The sequence below is a fragment of the Schistosoma mansoni genome (assembly GCF_000237925.1).
Source record: "Schistosoma mansoni, WGS project CABG00000000 data, chromosome 2 unplaced supercontig 0213, strain Puerto Rico, whole genome shotgun sequence".
NCBI lineage: Eukaryota > Metazoa > Platyhelminthes > Trematoda > Strigeidida > Schistosomatidae > Schistosoma > Schistosoma mansoni.
This window is the reverse complement of record NW_017386003.1, coordinates 148256-168676: the sequence shown is the minus strand read 5'-3', so window position 1 is coordinate 168676 and position 20421 is coordinate 148256. Positions and strand designations below refer to the sequence as shown.

The 20421-nt window shown below is 37.1% G+C and overlaps 3 protein-coding genes and 1 non-coding gene across 5 annotated transcripts; 2 read left to right on the top strand and 2 right to left on the bottom strand.

The window, feature by feature from the left end:
• Positions 1 to 613: 613 nt before the first annotated feature.
• Smp_155630.1 (hypothetical protein) lies at positions 614 to 7849 on the bottom strand (the record flags this gene model as incomplete). Of its 2 annotated transcripts, XM_018791498.1 has the most annotated exons (5): positions 614 to 799; positions 3328 to 3588; positions 6384 to 7557; positions 7595 to 7653; positions 7691 to 7849. In XM_018791498.1, the coding sequence occupies 3 exons, from the start codon at positions 7011 to 7013 to the stop codon at positions 614 to 616; spliced, it is 1077 nt and encodes a 358-aa protein (XP_018645344.1). The 2 variants fall into 2 exon arrangements, with proteins under 2 accessions (XP_018645344.1, XP_018645343.1); XM_018791497.1 differs by lacking the exons at positions 7595 to 7653; positions 7691 to 7849 and having other exon boundaries at positions 6384 to 7007; positions 7046 to 7171.
• Positions 3951 to 4051, bottom strand: Smp_tRNA_02043_Gln_TTG.1.1. Its single transcript has one exon. It is a non-coding gene (tRNA).
• Positions 7850 to 10087: 2238 nt separating the features above from the next.
• Smp_155640 (hypothetical protein) lies at positions 10088 to 17602 on the top strand (the record flags this gene model as incomplete). The annotated part of the gene is made up of 2 exons (XM_018791496.1): positions 10088 to 10144; positions 17279 to 17602. The coding sequence occupies 2 exons, from the start codon at positions 10088 to 10090 to the stop codon at positions 17600 to 17602; spliced, it is 381 nt and encodes a 126-aa protein (XP_018645342.1).
• Positions 17603 to 17632: 30 nt separating this feature from the next.
• Positions 17633 to 18223, top strand: Smp_062240 (putative RNA-binding protein; the record flags this gene model as incomplete). Its single annotated transcript, XM_018791495.1, has 1 exon — positions 17633 to 18223. The coding sequence occupies one exon, from the start codon at positions 17633 to 17635 to the stop codon at positions 18221 to 18223; it is 591 nt and encodes a 196-aa protein (XP_018645341.1).
• Positions 18224 to 20421: the final 2198 nt, after the last annotated feature.

The window sequence follows — 20421 nt, the reverse complement described above, 5'->3', positions numbered from 1 at the left end:
GGGAGCAGTGACTAACTTACAGTCTTCACTTCTATACAACTACTCGTCATTGCATGGCAACGTGTCATCAATCAGTTACCACTTCGCTTTTACGTCCAGTATGAGCATCGGCAAACAGTGCGCGGTATAGAGGCAGCTGTATTGACGTTTATAAGATGTACGATTCATCTCAAGTTCCAAGATGGTTACACCATTTAAATTATTATCACTGTATCCAAATATATGTTGCTAGATCTCTGCGCCGATTATACGGTGTCACAATTGAATTTGAACACACCGTATTTGAAAGGATAAAAGCATAATGAATCTAGCTGCTGTTGAGCAACCTGCGATTAACATAATCTAGGACATATCATACTGTCACTAAGAAAACAGCCTGGAAGGCAATTGTTTAGAAAGTAGAAATAGTACTCCTCTACTTTACGTAAGCGTAGCTTATACAAAAACAAGAAAACAAATTTAAAACAATCATTACGCTACCCGTACTTTATTGTATTGCAATATGTCTAAAAAATTTAAGGAAATACTGTACAATCAGGGGTATGATGCCAATTATCAACCATCCTCCCTCCCCAACCAAAAAGAGACCGCTAATCACAAACAATTAGCCATTTCAAGTATCGCATAGCCAAAAAGAGTAATCACATGCAATTTTATGTTGGAACACATTGACCAAATCATCAGAAGCACAATGCAAGGTAGGCAGTAAACTTCGTATACCTTTCGACTGTAAATTAACTGATTGATAGACATGACGGTTTGGGTCGAAAAATTCCAACAAATCTGGTTCAGGTTCATCCTAAAAAAACATTAATGATAATCATTATGATTATAAGAATGATAGTAATAATAATAAACAGCCAAAAACATCTCTTTATTTTGATAAAAATTTGGTGTAGTAAAATGAGGGATGTGTGAAAACCCTGGAGACACTACTTTAGAAAATGTATATATAATAATATAGATGAGACCATATTTAAAGATAATACTTTTCACCATACAATGATAGCCTAAAAGTTGTTTCGTCCAGGTGGACTCCTCAGCAGTGTAATATATTCAAGACCTCAGGATTATCCTCAGATTTTGTGTCAAATACAGCAGACTCAAACTACTTCGTTGGAACCCAAAATAATCGACATATTTAAATTCGAACCCACGCCCTTTCGGACTGGTGATTTCAACCCCGTTACAACTTGGCTAAATAGCGTTTTGACATTTTAGCTGTCATTTCGTGATGAAAACCCTGAATCGAATTCCTAACCCTATTCATCAGCTGTAAATGATAATCCCGACTCTTCACACTGGTTTATAACCCTCATTTAGCCCTACCAAGTAGGTAGACATTCTCTAGGTCACTTTAGCATCGCTCAAAGGTCGTCCATAAATCAGTCTCATATGATTTCAATATGATTTCAAAAATCAGAGGACGATTTTAAAAATAAAAAAAATTGTGAAATAATACTAAAAATAAGTATCTGTAGGAAGCTAAAGAATGTATCTTTGTCTATGATAAGTCTTGCTAATTGAACGCTATACTCGGATCCTAAGCTAATCTCGTAACCCCCAAGCTAAACCTACACAGCAACTTGAACACGAGAGAAAAGATGCAAAATATGTGAGAAGCACTCGACTCCAAAGGTCCATTCATGTACAGAAAATATGGGTTTTTTATAGTATTTTAGAAGTTCTTGGGTTTTCCTGAAAATTCTAGAATGCTACTAAACATAGTAGCAGCGTGGTAATCAGCCAATCAGAAACTCTACATGTGACTTTTCATTTTCGTGATGTTTTCTGGCAAAACTTCTAGTGAACGCTTATTGAATAAAATCCTTCTTAGTGTTTCCTGAGCCTTTCTTGTCTTTTGTGAGAAATTTTCTGGATAACCCCAACAGTCTAAAAAATAAATTGTTACCACAGTGGCTGAATATCTTTTTCAACCATCGATTAGGATTATCGCACAGACATCAACCAAGTGGTCTGTACCTCTCCAAACAGTTTTATTGGATCTAATATAATTTCAGATGGATTTTCCAAACACATTTCTAGGCTACTGTACGCGGAAGCTTGATATGGTCATAGTCAAAACAGGAAAACTAAGAACAGCCGACAAATTATACCTGTTTCGAAAACACGAATTAGTACAACTGATATGAAAATGTGAAATGGAACAGTTCATTAGCGACCAGTAGTAGGAACACAAAATAAAACAACGAAAGAATTAGTCGTATTTATGAAAAACGTACAATTTCGTAATTGTTAGTCAAATAAAGAATGGTCAGTCCGAGATTACACTGTGTCTAAGTGGTGGGTTTTAACTGGGATATATATTATTTGTTGATTCTTTCCTATGGATCGAAGTTGACATTTATTTCCAAAACACCCACTACTTTCGCAGTTGGCAATCATCGTTGTTTAACTATATGATTCTACGATCAAACAAAAATTTCATACATCCCAGATAATTCTTTCAGTTGTAATCTTCATCTACAAAATCTTGATTTGTCTGTCAACTTCGTAGATTGCCTGTTAGATAATAGGCCTTGGTGACTGATTTCTGGTTGCAATAACGTCATTGATAAGGACTAAAACACTTGGTTAAGTATCTCTGCACATTTAGCCACTTAAATCTTAATTGAAGAACAGCTAAATACTCCTGTTTTCTCTGTTACCTATTGAACAAACTCGCTAATCATGCTTGATTGTAAGAGATACAACCAAAGGATTCAAAAGGTTCGTAAGTAATAGGATAGTGGTAACTACATATCAGCTATCTATTCGAAACCAATAGAAATACGTTAGGAGTAAACTGGATCTTGAAGATTTCGTGTAACGTGGACTATCACTAAATGATAAAAATAAGGTAAGGGCATGACTACAAGGACCGAAATTTCTGAGTGAAAAAACGATATGAGATCTCTAATAATCCGTATTTCTTTGCAAAGACTACTAAGCAAGTGTATGATCTTGATATGTGCTTTATGTACGTGGAAGTGAACCATAATCAAGTCTGTAAATAAAAGTGTCTGGTGGGAAATATAATCGGGTACTTACTGTCAAGAGGTTGAGGACGGTAATTGTAACCGTCCACCTACATAAATGATATTGTCCAACTTTAATAAATCAAGATTCTTTAATTATCTTTGGCGGGTTAGATTTTTATTCCAGCAATGTCATGAGGAGTTGTCATTATTAAGCGACTCAGTTTAAGACTAACCACCACCCTCAGAGCTGAGTAGCCTACACACATTAAGAACAATATCATCAATACGAAACACGCTAAAACTGGCCTTACTCCCAAAAATACTGAGAGAAAATAATCAAACTTACAACTTTGATATTTTGTTTCCTATTCGCTTCAAGCAATCGTTTACGCTGGGCTGCAATTCGTTGACGCTCCAAACGTACTATTTCCGATTCATCCACTGTCAAATCTATAAGATTTTCATACGTAGATACATTTTCAGGTACATTAACAGTGATTCTTGGATTGAGAATTAAAGGATTGATTGAATTATCTCCAGCAGGAAGAGTATTGCAAGCTTCATTTACAACACGTTCCGCTTCTAAGCGTATCTCGTCAGTGTAATGCTTAATGACAGAGAAAAATACACTACTGTTTTTTATTCAAAGGTTAGCATCACGATGAAGTTTAGTGGACAATAATAAATGTTTGAACCTACAAACTATCATGCTAGTGTATTATCAGTGAATTAATGCTAAAACATTTTCATAATGCCTAATATGCCTTGATGTCTCCAGGAGGAAGGAGGGCAAATTATTGCTCAAACATAATGTCCTCCACTCAGTAACGTTTTATAAAGATGATAGTGAAAAAGTGGACGGCTGTTATCAAATACCGTCTTATCACTCGTCTGGTCTGGATTTCAGAAACGATGTACATCATTAAATTCACTTAGTATTGTTTGGTTGAATCTTCCCATTGATGTTTTTGGACTGCAACTGGTCAGTCTCTAATTGGCATATGTGCATACTGTGCGTATTGCCTCGACATTGCCTTAATTTACAAGCATGTTTGATGTACATGATTGGTTAAGTTTTTTTTAAATATTTATCCAACATTTAAGGAACACTTTCAGTGTGCGAAGGTAACGAGTGGGAAGAGCTATAAATACTCAGGTGTGTAGGATGACTTCAAGAGGCGAAGTAGACTATGTACACCAAGCCATACTACAGAATATAAGATAGGTTAGATCTAGTGGGCAAGTAGTGTAAATGATACTGAGGTCCTGAAACTTCTGTTCAGGTACATTGAACACGAAAATTCTGTTGGTGATATCATTTTATAATACTGGCTTTTGTGGATTGATCACACTTTCCAAATGTCATACTATATTGCATATTATTTTTCGACTTTTAGAATGAGTAGAAAAGTAGAGATGTTCAGATTACGACATGGTAGGCTAGAGTGAAACAGTTTCTTTAATAAGCACTCGTTAAAAATTTCTGGGGTCGGATCCTAAGAACCATAGATTTCAGTAGGGACTATGCTATGATTTTCTATTTTTTATCTTCATAAACGGTAAGATGTATATCCTAACGCTAAAGGAGATCTACATTGCCTTTAAACTCTGAATGCACTTTTTAAATACATATCGTTATTTCGATTCATTTATATTTTTGGCATGATTTGTCACCTTTTCATCTCTTCATAACACATTTTGTTTTGCATAGAACATGTATTTGGTACTCTATTATACCGAGCTTTCTTTCTAGGCAATAATAAATAAATAAATAAGCCAATAGCCAATGCGAAATTATCTTCAAAAAAGAAGTAAACAGTAATCAAAAATTAAGCTTTTAATATAGGAAAATAAAAAGGGCAACATATCATTAGAAAACCTCCCATTTCATCCTAACATTGTTCAATTGATAATACCACTGTTGGTTAGCGATGCTTTAAAAGTAGGGGATCACAAGGGATCGATCATAACCACTTTGAACTTTATTCCGGTTAACATTTTTACTGGTGAATATTAGAATAAAGTATGTAGTATTCATAGAATGTTGATGGACAAAGAAATATTTCATTGGGTTTGTAATTGCCCGAAATTAAGCAAATACCAACGGATATTTTCATATTTACACTAAAATTCGTCACTGTTACATTTTTAAATCTGTCACATACAAAGTACATGAAGTATTTGACAGTTTACACACGATGTTTAGAAGAATACATTCAACTTGTCTTACTACTTAGCATGAGATTTCTGAAGTGTCAATCAAATAGTGTCTGGAATGAAAAAATTATTCATTGAGATGTAAGTTACAGATGGATAATTCCTTTGGGTCTCCCAAGAAGGGAGTAAAATACTAAGAGGGGATTTTATTGACTGACTGGATGAGCGCGTGTAATAATCGGCCAATTTTTCCGAGTGAGAACACATAATGCACAAAACACTTGATGCAGTTAGATAAAGAGACTAGTAAAATGTAGTTAGGAACATACGTGCCATTCTATATCTTTCATTTCTTATGCACAAGTTTTCGCTCTTTTACTTTTGGCCGACGTTTAACGCTGTTCCGGAACATAGCTACTACCTTGAAGTGGTGGTTGTGAAAACGCAACCGTTCTATACCGGCCAGAAAATTTATTTCTTCATCAATCCCAGGCTGCCAAGACTATGCCCAGCCCAGTGTTCCTTTCAGCGTTCTGAAGAGGCAGTACCATCTCATAGTACGACTAACCGAGAAAGATAGCCACCTTTTATAAGCACTTGAGGCCGCCTCAATCACAGTTGGAACTAATCATTATAACCTAATATTTTTCCCTGACTGGTTTACTATCGTTGTGAACATTAAGGTTTAACTCCGTATTTTTGTTTTTTAAATCAATCACACTTTATGTCGTTGTATAGTGTGATAGTTAAGGGGGATACATATTTTGGATAGATTTTATGTTATTTAAGTTTGTGTTATGGATACATTCAAATTTATTAGTTGATATAACGTGATAGACCATCACGTTGAAATCTAGCTAACTGGGACTATCAGACTGCTTGAAACAAAAAAACGGATAAAACATAATCCCATGTAATATTGTACTGCATAAAAGTAAGGTTTTCGATTATAGTCAAATACCTATTACTTGCTTATTGTGTACAGTGAACAAATATATCACGCAGACACTTTGGAGTTATTCAAGCCTTAATTAATATTATTCACACTAATATGGAAAAACTATTTTAAAGTTATACATGAATCAGAAATAAGCAGGTTGAATCATTTTGTCACCATATTAACGGTATAAATTAAGTAACATTCTAATCGACTAAAACTATTGTACTTATCTCACTTCATACGATCAGCAGGCTACTTTGTACAGTTACATTATAATTAACTGGAGCACAAAATGAGAAACTTACCTCTTTGGAAGCATTATTGACTTTCCTAGATAGGGATTTGATTTCCTGTTCTAAGGCTTTCGTTGTATTGAAGACTGGTTGTGAGAAATTTAGAGTCGCATCTCCTGGATTGCAAAAAGAAGTTGTATTTGAATCCAGACAACTTAAATCTGTCAGACTTGACAAAGACAGACTTTCGGAATGAGTAAAAGAATAGGTGGGTAGTTCTCTGGGATCTTGGTCACTTGAACTCTTCGCATCTGAAGGACAGTTTTTGGAACTATATACAGGACCACAGGATGGTAACGGCTGCTGAGGGAGGTGATCGGTAGTTTTGAGGAATGAAACACTTTGACAGCTGCCTTTAAGGTGACATTCAGTATCCACAGAAAGGTTACACATTTTATTGACATTATTTTCCATTGCCTCAGATACATCATAAAGTGTTTGTTTACAATAAAATTGGTTTTGTGTAGGCGCATTATCTGGTGGGTAACGATTTCGCAATATGGAAATGGAGTCCGAATTACCAAAAGATGATGTGATATTGGTCAATTCATCGAAACCAGTTTCAGTAAAATCCAAAGACATTTTGTCAGCTAGATGATCAAAGGAATTTGTGATAACATTTGGGCGGAATCTAACCTGCATGAATCGTTTCTCAAATTTTACCAGTTTGTTACCTGCTTAGATGGACTAGGAAGTTTATCTGACAAATCCTTCCTTAGTGTGCGACCGGCAAACCTTGGGTATGCATCAACATCTGAACTGTCTAAAGACGGATTGGTAAGTTGATTAACATCTGACATTATTGTAACTGATTGCAATGAGACATTATTGTGTACCCATTATGTGGTGAATATTAGAATTTGTTCGTTCTAAAATATTTAAAAATATAACTCGTCTAAAGAACAGTGAGGAAAATCAAGATCGAAATCGTATAGATTGTGATGTGTTTTCTCCGTGAAATTCGAAATCGATGCATTGAGAATGTTCGTGTTTACAATCAAACTGACCGAATAAAACTAGCTTAAAAGCTCCAAAGATATCCCAAGTTTATGTTTATTTTTATAGATTGGAAAATGTTCTCAAAAGAATGGTTTATCGAGGTAAATGTTTCTATGAATACGGCTTCAGGGTTTGAACAATAATGTAGACTATTGCGTTGGCAACGAACGGCTCGTTATGGGCTTATCTACATGCACAGTGAAATTTAGCTTTAAGCAACGTACGTATTTCGCGTAAAAATGCATAGGGCGTGCTGTTGCACAACATTAGAATATTGGAAGTACTAATACGTTACACTATATTTAAGAGCATTTATCTACCTAGAATAGAAATCCATGACAATTCGCTGATCAGTTTATCAAAAACTAATAGTTAGTTGTTCCAAGTAACCATGAAACAATTAAGGCCATTTGCAATCCATCCAGATCTAGAAGCATTGTTTTGTGCAGTACGATATTTGTTGGTTTTTCAAAGCTATTTTACGTGCTTGAAGAAATATCTTTTGGTAAAAGCATGATATACTGACGATCTTGAGTGACCTGTCACCTAATCAGGAAACGACACCTAGTTACAAAAAAATAACAGCAAAAAACAATACTAGAAGTGCAATAATAACTTTGATCTTGATAATCAACCTTTAAATGCCGATTTTCCAAAGGAAAAGAACAAAGGTTGAATTTTACAAATTAGCGGTGGAGCTAATGTTGTGAGATGGGACAAACACTCCATAGTTTTTGTCACCAACTCACGATAATGCGAAAGGTTTGGGTTTATGTGTTAGTGGTTAAGCTGATGTTCTGGGCAACTAGCATTTATGGACCAGCCAATCAGAAGTGCTTAGGGGATCTCAAGGTTACGGCGCCAATTTCAGCACATGGTGCTCATGTACAATCGGTTCACAGGGGATTTTAGAAAAGATGTGACAATTAAGCAGCTAAATAAATGAGACTATTAAGAAGTTACTTTATTTTTAATTGTGGCAATCAAATGACTTATAGACCTTGTGCAGACTACCGTGATGTTCTCCTTTGAATGCACTGCCAACACAATATGATCACAATAATGACACAAGTGTCAGAGTATATGCAAAAGAAGGTAACATGAGACAAAGTTTTCAACATAATTTCAAACATTAACTGAAATAATTCAAGTTAAAGTAGACCGAGAATGCTTTTGATGCAACAAATACACAATATATATATGTTGGAGGAAGACGTCTGCTAGTAAAGTCCCCCAGGGTACAGTTTTAGGGCCAGTGTTATTCCTCCTGTACGTAAATGACCTCCCTCATCTACTATCATCATCGGTCTTACTCTATGCTGACGATGTCAAAATATGGAGAGCGATAAAAAGTAAGGGCGATAGCTTAGAACTTTAAAATGACCTGGAGAGATTATCTGAATGGTCCTAAACCTGGCAATTGCCGATAAACACTTCCAAGTGTATTGTGATGCATATTGGCCACCAGGGTACAGATACATACATGATGAATAACACTGAGTTACCTATTGTTCAGGCACACAATGACTTAGGCGTCATCGTTAGTCAAGACTTAAAGACTACTGCACACTGCCGTGCAATAGCCGCCAAACGTTTTAGAACTTTATGGTCCATACGCAGGGCTTTTAGGCATCTTGACGCTAAAACGTTTCTGACTTTGTATACAGTGTTCGTACGCCCTAAACTTGAGTACTGCATAAAAGCGGCTGGCCCCTGCCTAAAAAAGACTGAACTCTTGGAAAGGGTTCAGAGAACAGCAACTAGGCTGATTCCCGGAATAGCGAAGCTCCCGTATGGTACTAGACTGACCAAGCTAAACCTATTTCCGCTGTCATATAGAAGAATCAGAGGCGACTTGATTACAGTTTTCAAATTGCTTAATGACAAATTTGCACCTGATGAGCCCTCATTTTTATTGTCTTCCAAAACAGAAAATCTACGAGGAGACTCCAAAAACGTTCACAAGCCCAGAACGAATTACTTGTCAGCTGACTACCGACTTTCCCATCGAATAATCAACAAGTGGAATTCATTACCTCAGCACGTGGTTGAGGCTCCATCCGTCGACTCCTTCAAAAGAAAGTTGTATCAACTGAGAGACCATCATTGCCAGGACTAACACAGGCCATCAAGCCTCCTGTCCTTTCCAAACTGAAACCGAATAGATACTTTTCTCGTTCGATCCAGCTTGGGACTAAGGCAAATTACAAATGCCGCAAACTGTATGAAGAAGCGCCAGTATCATTAGCTGCAATATTCGCAGATGTTACTGAAACTTCGGCTGTTCAGTGTTGTGAGTATTGTAGGGACATATGCGTAAAAGGATGACAAACTTACACAACCGGAGTACACACAAACAATATTGAAGCTATGTGGTTAACTAAAGATCGTCAGTATATAATTGTTTCGTCATATCTCTCAATCGCTTTTAAAAGCGATAATAATAATTATAGTAATAATTATTACGCAAATCTTGTGGCCTTGATAACTGTGCAGTTGTAGTTAGATGTCACAAAAAATCCTCTTTATCCCTGAGTTTGACACATTTTTCAGTTTGAGAAAGCAGTAGATTTACTATTATTTTGAATGTTATTCTTACTGATATATCCCTATGACCTTGGCGTTACGTCACATGCAAATTCCCGCAATCTGTTTTAGTTAACACAATCGATCTCATTCTAATTATAAACGAATGAATTTTATAAAGTCACTTTAATATGTTGGAAGAGTTGTTGAATAATTCAGCTAAAAAGTTATGGGTTGTTAAAGCCATGGTAGTGAAGGAGATATCTGATTCCATGAGTTGTTTTTGTGTCTATAACTCCCATTGAGCAGTTTGGTCTTGGGACCAGTCCCTCAAAACATACCAAATCATATGGATACTGAAGTCATATAACCAATTTTTCAAACAATTCCACTTGCGTCCCTGCTGAAGATACCACTAGTATTGTAGTTTGACAACACTTTACCAGTACCACAAATAAGTGGATCGCGCCCACCCAGTGGAATCAAATTCAGAAGCGAGGAGGTTGGAAGATATATTTGATGAGTTATCAATGTATCGATGAGTGACTGATCTAATCTGGCTAGTGGTCGCAGGAGATGTTGTACATACCGTTCCAAAACGTGATCTGGTACGGACGCATGACCGAGCGCCTTCAGCTAAATGCGTCCACTAAAACGAATGTGGTCAGCATCCAATGTCGAACACTTACAAACCTATTGATTCCGGGGAATTATTTACAGCTACAGATCACTCCCCTCCCTAGTGAGATAGTGATGACTCCACCACATGGCCAGCCAGAAGTTTAAACCAAACGAGTTTGCGTTGGTAAACACTCTTATGATAGCTAGCTATGTTAAGCAGCGTCTGGTCATCGTTCCTTACTATAACAGGCCATGAAATACATTATAGTAATCGGGAAACAAAGTACAATTGAAATCTCGGCTCTTCATAAACTTCATCGTTCTTTTCCAGCTGTCCTGGAAAAGAAAAATTAGAATGTGTAAATACATGCCGAAATACACTCGTACTTGCGTAAAGACACAAAGTAGGCGAAAAAAGGTAAATGAACTAATACGTATGCGACAGCGTAAAAGCGATTCAAAAAATCGTTTTAAAAAAATTTAAATATACTCCTTTCAGTTAAGAAAATATTTTTTGGAATAAATATATAAGTATGAGCATATTCAAGTTTATTTTCAGACGCTGACGAAGTATCGACGTGTGTGTCGGCTGTTGGATGAGGTACTACAAGTGTAGGAGCAGTATCGTTCGATTGTACTGAAGGAAAATCGACATGGATAGGATTTCCTTCTGAATACGCTGTTTTGATTCGATCGATACTGATGCTATCGCTAGTGCCGTTCTCAACGACAATATAGTACTTAGGTTCATGCTGAAGCACTTTGAAGGGTCCTTCGTATGCTGACACGAGAGGTCGTCAATGTGAGTCTCGACGAACGAAGACATGTGTACTATATCGTAAGTCAGGTTGAAGGAAAACATCAGTTGATCGAGGTCGTTCGGAAGCGATTGATTTCTAATAGTGTGGCCAGACAACGGAAAAGTCCAGATTCGAACTGGCGTCAACGGTGTGTAGTGATGGTTGAAGGGCAGCCGAAATTTGCTAACCATCGTTCCACAAAGGCGCGGGCCACTGTTTCAGCAGTAATGTCTTTGACAGGTACTGCTTCTGGCCATCGAGTGAAACGGTCTACACAGGTTAAAAGATAAGAGTATCCATTTGAATCTGGTAGGGGTCCTACTAAATCCAGATGAACATAGTCGAAATGAACATCAGGGTTTTGAAAGAGCCTAAGGGACATTTGTTGTCTAATCATCTAAGATTTATGGCAGTTTACACAGGAGCGTGCCCACTCCCTCACGTCTTTATTCATACCAGGCCAGCTAAACCGTTCTGCCATAGGCTTGATGGATGCATGAACACCTGGATGAGTGTTTGTGCAACGTATTGAAGACTTCGCTTCGATAATGTTTGGGCACAATTGGACCATCCCTACCTGATGATGTGTCACATTGTAAGGTTTCTTTACCTGTTGTAAGATCCATTTTGAAGGTTTCGTGTGAAAATCCCTCCATGCGTACATTTGCAACTTGTTCTTAATAGTTTCTTTAGTTGTACATTTTTGTTAGTCTTTTTTGTGCCAATTGAGATTGTAATGTTTCATTTCATAACAGTTTTAGCATTTTCGCTTTCACTGAGTTTCTATGTTTCTTTCTGAACTGTATCTATGTTGTTTTAGTTGATATTTAATCTTGGCGGCAGCTATATTGATTGTTCCCTCTTTGATTGTGTTGCTTGATTTGACTGGGATCGTGCATTTCGGTTGTGAATTGAAGCACTTTCCCAGAATTGAAGACACTTTGTGTTATGAGGCAACAAAATGTTGTCTTTTGAACGGATTTTTACTTGATCTATCCAGAAAGTATAGAATAACACTTATTTTTTGGCGCGTCCGCTAATTCTCTTTTATCTCTTATCAATTTGCCTATTTATTGTTATTTAGATCGATTATTGTGGGAACAATTATTGGTTGAATAACTGAGTGGTAATATTTGTTTAGGTAAAACTGTACATTTGTATTTATGATGAAATTTAGAACCGTTGTTACCTCAATCACCTTGTTCTGACTTCCATTGGGATACACGAGTCTCTTCCCTTACCAGACAGTTATTCTTTAGCCAAATCTAGTTTGGATCTTATATAGACTTAGTATAAACAGTTCACGCTCAGTCATGAGGAATCCACAATTTATAATTGACGATTTATCGTCTCTGATTAACGGATCACAACATCCAAAAATGGAAAGTTTGCGATCAGCAATACTTGAAATTAAAACTTTGTTGGGCATAATCATAGCATCAGGATACAATGACTTCAACTTCCCAGCCGAAATGATGAACTTGATACAGCCAGTGTTAATGATAAAATTGTGCAAAACACCTCTGGACAGATGTAATCGTTTTTGAGTATGGAGTGAACTATTAAAAGTTGTAAATGAGGACAGTGTATGAATATTAGAATCATCCAAATTAATAGAATCGAAATTACAAAGCTTAGTATTGCTTGCAGCGAAATGAACAGTAGCCTTACAAACTGACTGGATGCGTCCAATTTTACGACATTTGAACATATAGCATGACGAAATACACATGAACTATATGAGTGAAATTTACCGCAGGATAGACATTTATCAAACTAGTACTCACCTTCGTGAACCCCTTTGCGATTCCACAGTGAATTGTTATTTGCATGACATTGAGCAGGCGTTGAATTGGGATAACTTAGTATTGTAGTGGAATTCTTGTTTTCCCGGAAGTCATTTTCATGCACCACTCACAATTAATACACGTAATCCTAGCATCTTGAAAACAACGCTTTGGCATTTTTGTGAGCCCTCCTTCTAGATTTGGTATGTTGATCCCTGCAATCAATTGATCACGCATCCGGACATAAAGTTGATCACCAAACATACACTGGAAAGCTTGCTTCCTCAATTCCACGATAAATTTTCTAGCCTTTTTTGTCCTAGAGAATCATTTTACGGATTTTCGATCTTTTACTTCATTTGAAACTAGCATACTTTACATGATTTAATGGGAGTTTTTGAATGTATTCTTCAAAAGCTTCAGAATTTGAATGTATATCCAAATGTTCAAACACAGGCTCCATCGCGACGCCGACATGATGATTAGAGGTATCCGAACTAATATGCTAAATAGGAAGTGCCGAAACAGCGCAATTCTCAACAAATGGAACTATGGGGCGTGCTACTTATGTCGACAGGTATGGGTAGCGTTTTACATCATTAAAAAGTGGAACGCCTGGCAGTAGAAGGTTGGAAAGATCCAATCAAAGAGAACAGGAACAGAGAGCACTTGTAATAGCAATGAAGGAAGATTGAGACAACTGACGGAAGATTTGCAAACGAAGTACTAAATGTATGGTTTTCACTCTTTACGAAAGAGATCCGTACTTTCGTGCTAAGTGGGTTGTCATCACCTGCGTTCTCGTTCATTACAGAACCAGAAGACTGCAAACAAATGTATTTTATTTGTAATTCGAAGTTGGCGGACAGTCAAGTACAAAGTAATTAGTATTTTATACAAGCACCACATATTTGTATCGATTGATGATTCCTTTGTACTTAATTGTCCGTTAATTACGAATCCCGAATATGATACATTTATTTGTCTTCATTTAGTTCTACCTTTCTTAGAGTGTACTATTTCGGAAATTCTTATTTAGCACATTAATTCGAATACTTCTAATTAACATATTTCGGTCACAATGGAGTCAAATCTTGGACAGCTGGATATTTATTCAAGTGGGGATGACTTTGAAGATTACATAGAGAGGTTCGAAATCTGGTGTATGACTAGAAAAGATAATAAATCGTGATAATTAGATGTATTTGAGTTATAGTACAAACTAGGTATCTCAGGAATAGTGCAATTTAACGAAGAAGTATTACATGAGCACAAATGAACATATTGCATTTGAAATTCAAAATCAAGCAGAACCATGAACAATAAGATTGTAGTGACCTAATTTTGTAAAGAGAAGGCGATCGGCATAATGGAAACAATTATTTTTATGATCGACTGTACCAGTGATAGTTTTACTGTACCTATTTGTTTATGTGTACCAAAAAACACACTTTCCCGTTGATTTTGTGACCTTGCACGAACTCTCGTACGCTCAGTATAACACAAAGGGTGTGATTACGTAAATATATTAGTAAGAATGAATACAGAGATGTTAGCGAGAACATAGCTGGAGAACAACTTAGACCAAATGGATGGAAGTTATATTTGAACAGAAAAAAAAGAGTGTTAATTGTTGTCAAAATTAGTGAAGATTGATCTAAAGGGATTTGAATATAAGCATCTTTTAAGTCAACTTTCGAAAACACTTTAGAACCATGAAGTCGATTTAGAATATCTTCAGCCTCTACCGTCGTGCACGTTTGCTTTGACAAACGGGAGTTCAGTGTTAATCTATAGTCACCACATACTCTATGGGGCTTGTAATCCGACTTCAATGGCGTAACAATATGAGTACCCTATGCTGAGGACTCAACTGGTTCAGTTATACCTTTCGCACACAAATCGTCCAATGTCTTATGTACTGCTTCCCGAAGACCAGAAGGAATTATTCGTCTTTTAAGAAAGACTGGATCTCCCTGTACTTGAAGTTTTGTAGACTGGATTTTCATACTTCCACTACACTTAGCACACGCAGACATCAAACCTTTAAGTAAAGCATCATAATTTTATTTCGAAACTAGTAAAGACCACTATAAGCATTTTCAAATTTTTTAAGCCAATTAATTGAAAGTCCTGTTTCCCTAACTAAAAATTAACAAAGCGTGTATGAAGAATTATCATCTCTTATTAGCAATTCACAGTATCCTCGTATGATGCAGTCTGTGTCCAGTAATCCCCAATATTGAGACTTCAATGGGTCTGTAGTGAGTATTGCAAATACGGCTCACCAGTTTGTAGTGGATGTCGAGTCGAGGATGGACTATGATCACCACTACTATTCGATTACGCGCCCACAAACGACTTGGTTCCTTTGATAACTCGTAAATCAGAAGGCTTTATTAATCCAGATCAAGTATATTTATTGGCGATCTCGTGGTATTGAAATAATACCGAGACGTGCCAAAGGGTACAGGTGAAATGGGCGGTGCGTGAGCAAGTTCGAACCAAACAAGGCGGATAGCGAAACAAAAAGTGAATCTGATACAGTTAAACAAACACAGTAAAACAATCTCTGGTACAATTGGTTACAATAATAATAATTGTTTCTGTTATTCCAATCGTGTTCTTATCGAGACTGGCCGGTCACTACAAGTCATACCATAACGTTAGAATCTAAAGATTTCAAGATCTTGAATTAAATAATGGACTCTATACTACCTGTGTCCACATAAAGTCATGAAATGAACCAAGGGATGTATATAATCGCTTTTGAATATGAACATTACCTTTCGAAACAGTGGATAAAGATAAATGGTCATTAGGAACAGCCGAATTATTGGGATCTAAATCACAAAAATTAGTAATGCTTGAAGCAAAGTTAACCGTAGATTTGCATACTGACTGAATGTGTCCTATCTTGCCGCATTTAAAACATTTAGCTTTACGAAATGCACATGAATTGCGAGAATAAGATTTGCCACAGGATAAACATTAACCAAACTTGCTCTTACCTTAATTGTTTACTTCGCAATTCCCTTTTGAATGACCTTTCATGTTTTCACAAGAATACGAATCACTGTTAAAAGAACTCAAGTTCAATCGACACTAAGACTGCATTCCACCATGAGGACTAAGCAAGGTATTAGTAATTTTCACCTACTGGATAATAAGTTCATTCACTGCTTCATAGTTAATACATGCTGTAGAATCCATTTGAACGTTTCGTGTGTGAAAATCCCTCCATACATAAATCCATAGCTTCTTCTCAATGTTTTTGATGTTTGTACATTATTGTTAGTATTTTTTGATACTATTTTGTATTGTGGTGTTTCATTTCACGATAGTTTGCTCTGTTTCTTCTGTTGCTTTCATTGGGTTTCTATATTCTTCTTGAACTGTATACAATTTGTTTTAATTGCTATTATTATACGGCTACCATATTGACTGCTCGCTCTTTGATTGTGCGGTTTGATTTTGACTGGGATCGTGCATTTTTGGTTGTAATTTGGAGCACTTTCCCAGAAATTGAAACACTTTGTGTTATAAAACAGCCGCTCAAACGGAATCTTACTTGATCTATCCAGAAAGGATAGAATAACGCTTACCTTTTGGTGTTTTCGATTGAATATTTTGATTTCAACTGAAACGAGTCTCTAAACTTTTTTTACAAAATTTATTCAACCACATTCAGACCTATTGGAATTTAGGTTTGGATATAACAGTTCTAAACAAATATCCTTTGTTCGGTTTCTTGGTTATCGTCTTGTGCATTTCAATCTTGGTCCCCTGAAATTTGGTAGCTTCGTTTGAGATGACAAAACTTCGTCCAAAGAAGATAATTTCCAAGCTCAATGGTGCTGATGGACCCAAATTAAGCGGCGAATCCCTTTGTACAAAGCAAGTGCCTTCTGATGTCTTTATGTCTTATGGTTCAGATACAGTTACGGCTAATTATAATGATAGTGATTCTGGTTGTGAGTTAATTGCAGATGAGCTAGAAAATTTTAGTTTAGACAATAAGCGAAGGTCTAAGTATTCTCTCTCAAATAGACACTCTTCTAGACCAAAGAATTCAGAAGGAAGGACTCATGGGTTAGATCATTCCAGAACTATATGTGTAAGAACCATTTCATCTAAGTTAGGTACCGATGTTGTTGAACAATTTTTGTACCAGGAACTAGGAAAGTATGGAGATCTTTCTATTAATGTTGGGCATTTGTGTGGTAAACGCGTCGCTCTGGTTAGCTATCGATATTCTGAAGACGCACAAGAAGCGCTCCGTTATAGCCCGACAATATACATATTTGATCGTCCTACAAATGTTACTTCATTAATTGATATTTCTAATGAGGGTGATACGCGTAAAGTAATTGCCAGCGAAAAACGTCAAGAAGGAATGGAAGCTGAAGATAATAATGACCGACGACATTATATGCACAATATCACTGGCAAAGTAGAGTCCATTTCCCCCGATTTTTTACCTAAACCAGCTCCATAAGGTCCATCAGGTACTAGAAGCTTACTTGGTATGCCTGGAAGGGCATCTTTTGCCATGATGGCTGCTACTGCAAAGGCTCTTAGTCTGAATGTTATCCCTGGGGTGTTGCCACCAACACAGTTAAATGCAATCACTTCTCACCATCATTATGGCTCTGCAAACCCTCGACACTGTGAACATAACAAAAGTGCGTTCTCTCCTGGAGCATCCGATTCAGAAAAAGAGTCTAAAGCTACAAGGACTTTATTTGTTGGAAGTTTAGAACCAGATATAACGAAAAAAGAGGTACTCTCAGCTTTTGAGAGGTATGGTTATGTTGAACAAATTAATAATAAGCGTTCTCCGAAACCTGGTGGTCTTTCTTATGCATCTGTACACTTTCGAAATGTTGATATGGCCAGTCGTGCGAAAATGTCCATGTCTGGTCGTTTTATTAGGTCCCTACATTGCAAAAAAAGTTATGGTAAGGTGATCCCATCGCACTGGCTGTATATTGGTGGATTAGAATCGTGGATTTCCACTGATTCACTACCGCGTATGCTCTCTCGTTTCGGACAACTAACTTATCTTGATTGGTCTCCTAGACGAAAGTATGCAATCGCCGTTTATGACAGCTGTTAATCAGCACTCGAAGCTAATAGACAATTGAAAAAATTGGCCGATCTTGAGTCGTGGATTAAATGCCCTACTTTACTGAATGCCGAGTTCGGTAGAACTATTACCGATTGTCCACAAACTATTCCTGACAATATTGAGTTCAGAAAAACTGCTGTGGTTAATTTGAGCACAGTAAATTATGACAAGCTTCCTATTATTTCTTATTACTCTGACTGTTTAAGATTAGTCAGGGCGGTAGCATGGTTAAGAAGGTTCATCGAATATTGGATGATACTTCGTTCATCGAGTCGCGAAGGATCTGTTCATTTAGGATGCCTGAAGGTCGAAGAGCTCGAAAGTGCTAGACGTAAAGTCTTAATGATAGTCCAGAAAGAGGTCTATGGAAGTTTACTCAGTAAATTTAAGAACAACAGTAAGGTAAATAGTCATAATGATCTGAAGCGTTTATCGCCTATAATGCTCGATGGGTTACTATGTGTGGGAGGTCGTCTAAACTACTCCGATTACCCTAATGCCTTCAAGCATCCAGTAATTTTACCTAGTCGTCACTTAGTGACAGAAATGATAATCAGACATTATCATAAGGAAGAGGGACACTCAGGAACTTCTCAAGTACTTGCCGCAATTCGAAAACACTCTTGGATAGTAAAAGGGACCAGCACGGTCAGGAGAGTGATAGGTAAGCGTGTAATCTGCCGACGATATACAACGAACTCAGGACGACAGTTGATGGCGCCGCTTCCTGCTTGTAGAGTGAAACCAGGCTGGCATAGTTTCGCAGCTGTAGAAGTTGACTACTTCGGACCTATTTTAGTCAAAAAAGGCAGGTCACTAGAAAAAAGGTATGGGTGTATTTTCACTTGTTTGCAGACACGTGCAGTGCATATTGAAATGACTTATAGTTTGAATAATGATTCATTCGTGATGGCCCTGTTACCTTTTATTGGAAGAAGAGGGAAGCCCTCGGAAATTTACAGTGATAACCGGTCAAACTTCGTGGGTGCAATCTCTGAACTAAGGAGATTCGTTCGACAGTGGGATCAACAAAAGATAAGTAATGGATTGTCAGCGAGACAGATTCAATGGTATTTTAACCCTCCGTCATCCAGCCACAGAGGAGGAGTGTGGGAAAGAATGATAAGGTCTGTTCGTAGATTATTGTTATTGATCACCAGGGAACAAAGGATGACTGATGAGACCTTGGGCACCTATTTGGTTGAAGTTGAAAGGATATTGAGCGATCGACCATTAACCCCTATTGTACAGAATGCTAACGACAAGCTAGCATTATCACCTAACAGTTTGCTCTTGTTGAGGGAATGCGACAGTATAGTTGACGAAAGCAGTATCATAGTTAATTATGATAAACATTGGAAACAGGTGAATTATCTAGCTAATGTGTTTTGGAAAAGGTGGCTGCGGGAGTATTTACCATCGTTACAAACTCGTCAAAAATGGTTGGTTGAGCGTCGCAATTTCCAGCCAGGTGATGTCGTAATTGTGGTCTCAGACATTTCCACCCGTGGAAAGTGGCCTTCAGGAGTAGTTGAAGGTTGTGAAACAGACAACGACGGAAAGGTTAGGACAGTGACAGTTCGTACTAACAACGGGTCGGTTAGGAGGGATATACGTAAGGCATGTCTCCTTGAAGGTTCCTATTAGTTGCTTGTTATATCAATGTAGGCAGGTCGGCTAGGCGTACTGTTGTAAGTCCTACTCCTTCCTTTAGTGAGGATTATATTATGAGGTGAACCATGACATAAGACATCGATGTGGCTTGTGTAGTATGGAGGGATTTTGCGGGCCGGTATAGAATCCATTTGAACGTTTCGTGTGTGAAAATCCCTCCATACATAAATCCATAGCTTCTTCTCAATGTTTTTGATGTTTGTACATTATTGTTAGTATTTTTTGATACTATTTTGTATTGTGGTGTTTCATTTCACGATAGTTTGCTCTGTTTCTTCTGTTGCTTTCATTGGGTTTCTATATTCTTCTTGAACTGTATACAATTTGTTTTAATTGCTATTATTATACGGCTACCATATTGACTGCTCGCTCTTTGATTGTGCGGTTTGATTTTGACTGGGATCGTGCATTTTTGGTTGTAATTTGGAGCACTTTCCCAGAAATTGAAACACTTTGTGTTATAAAACAGCCGCTCAAACGGAATCTTACTTGATCTATCCAGAAAGGATAGA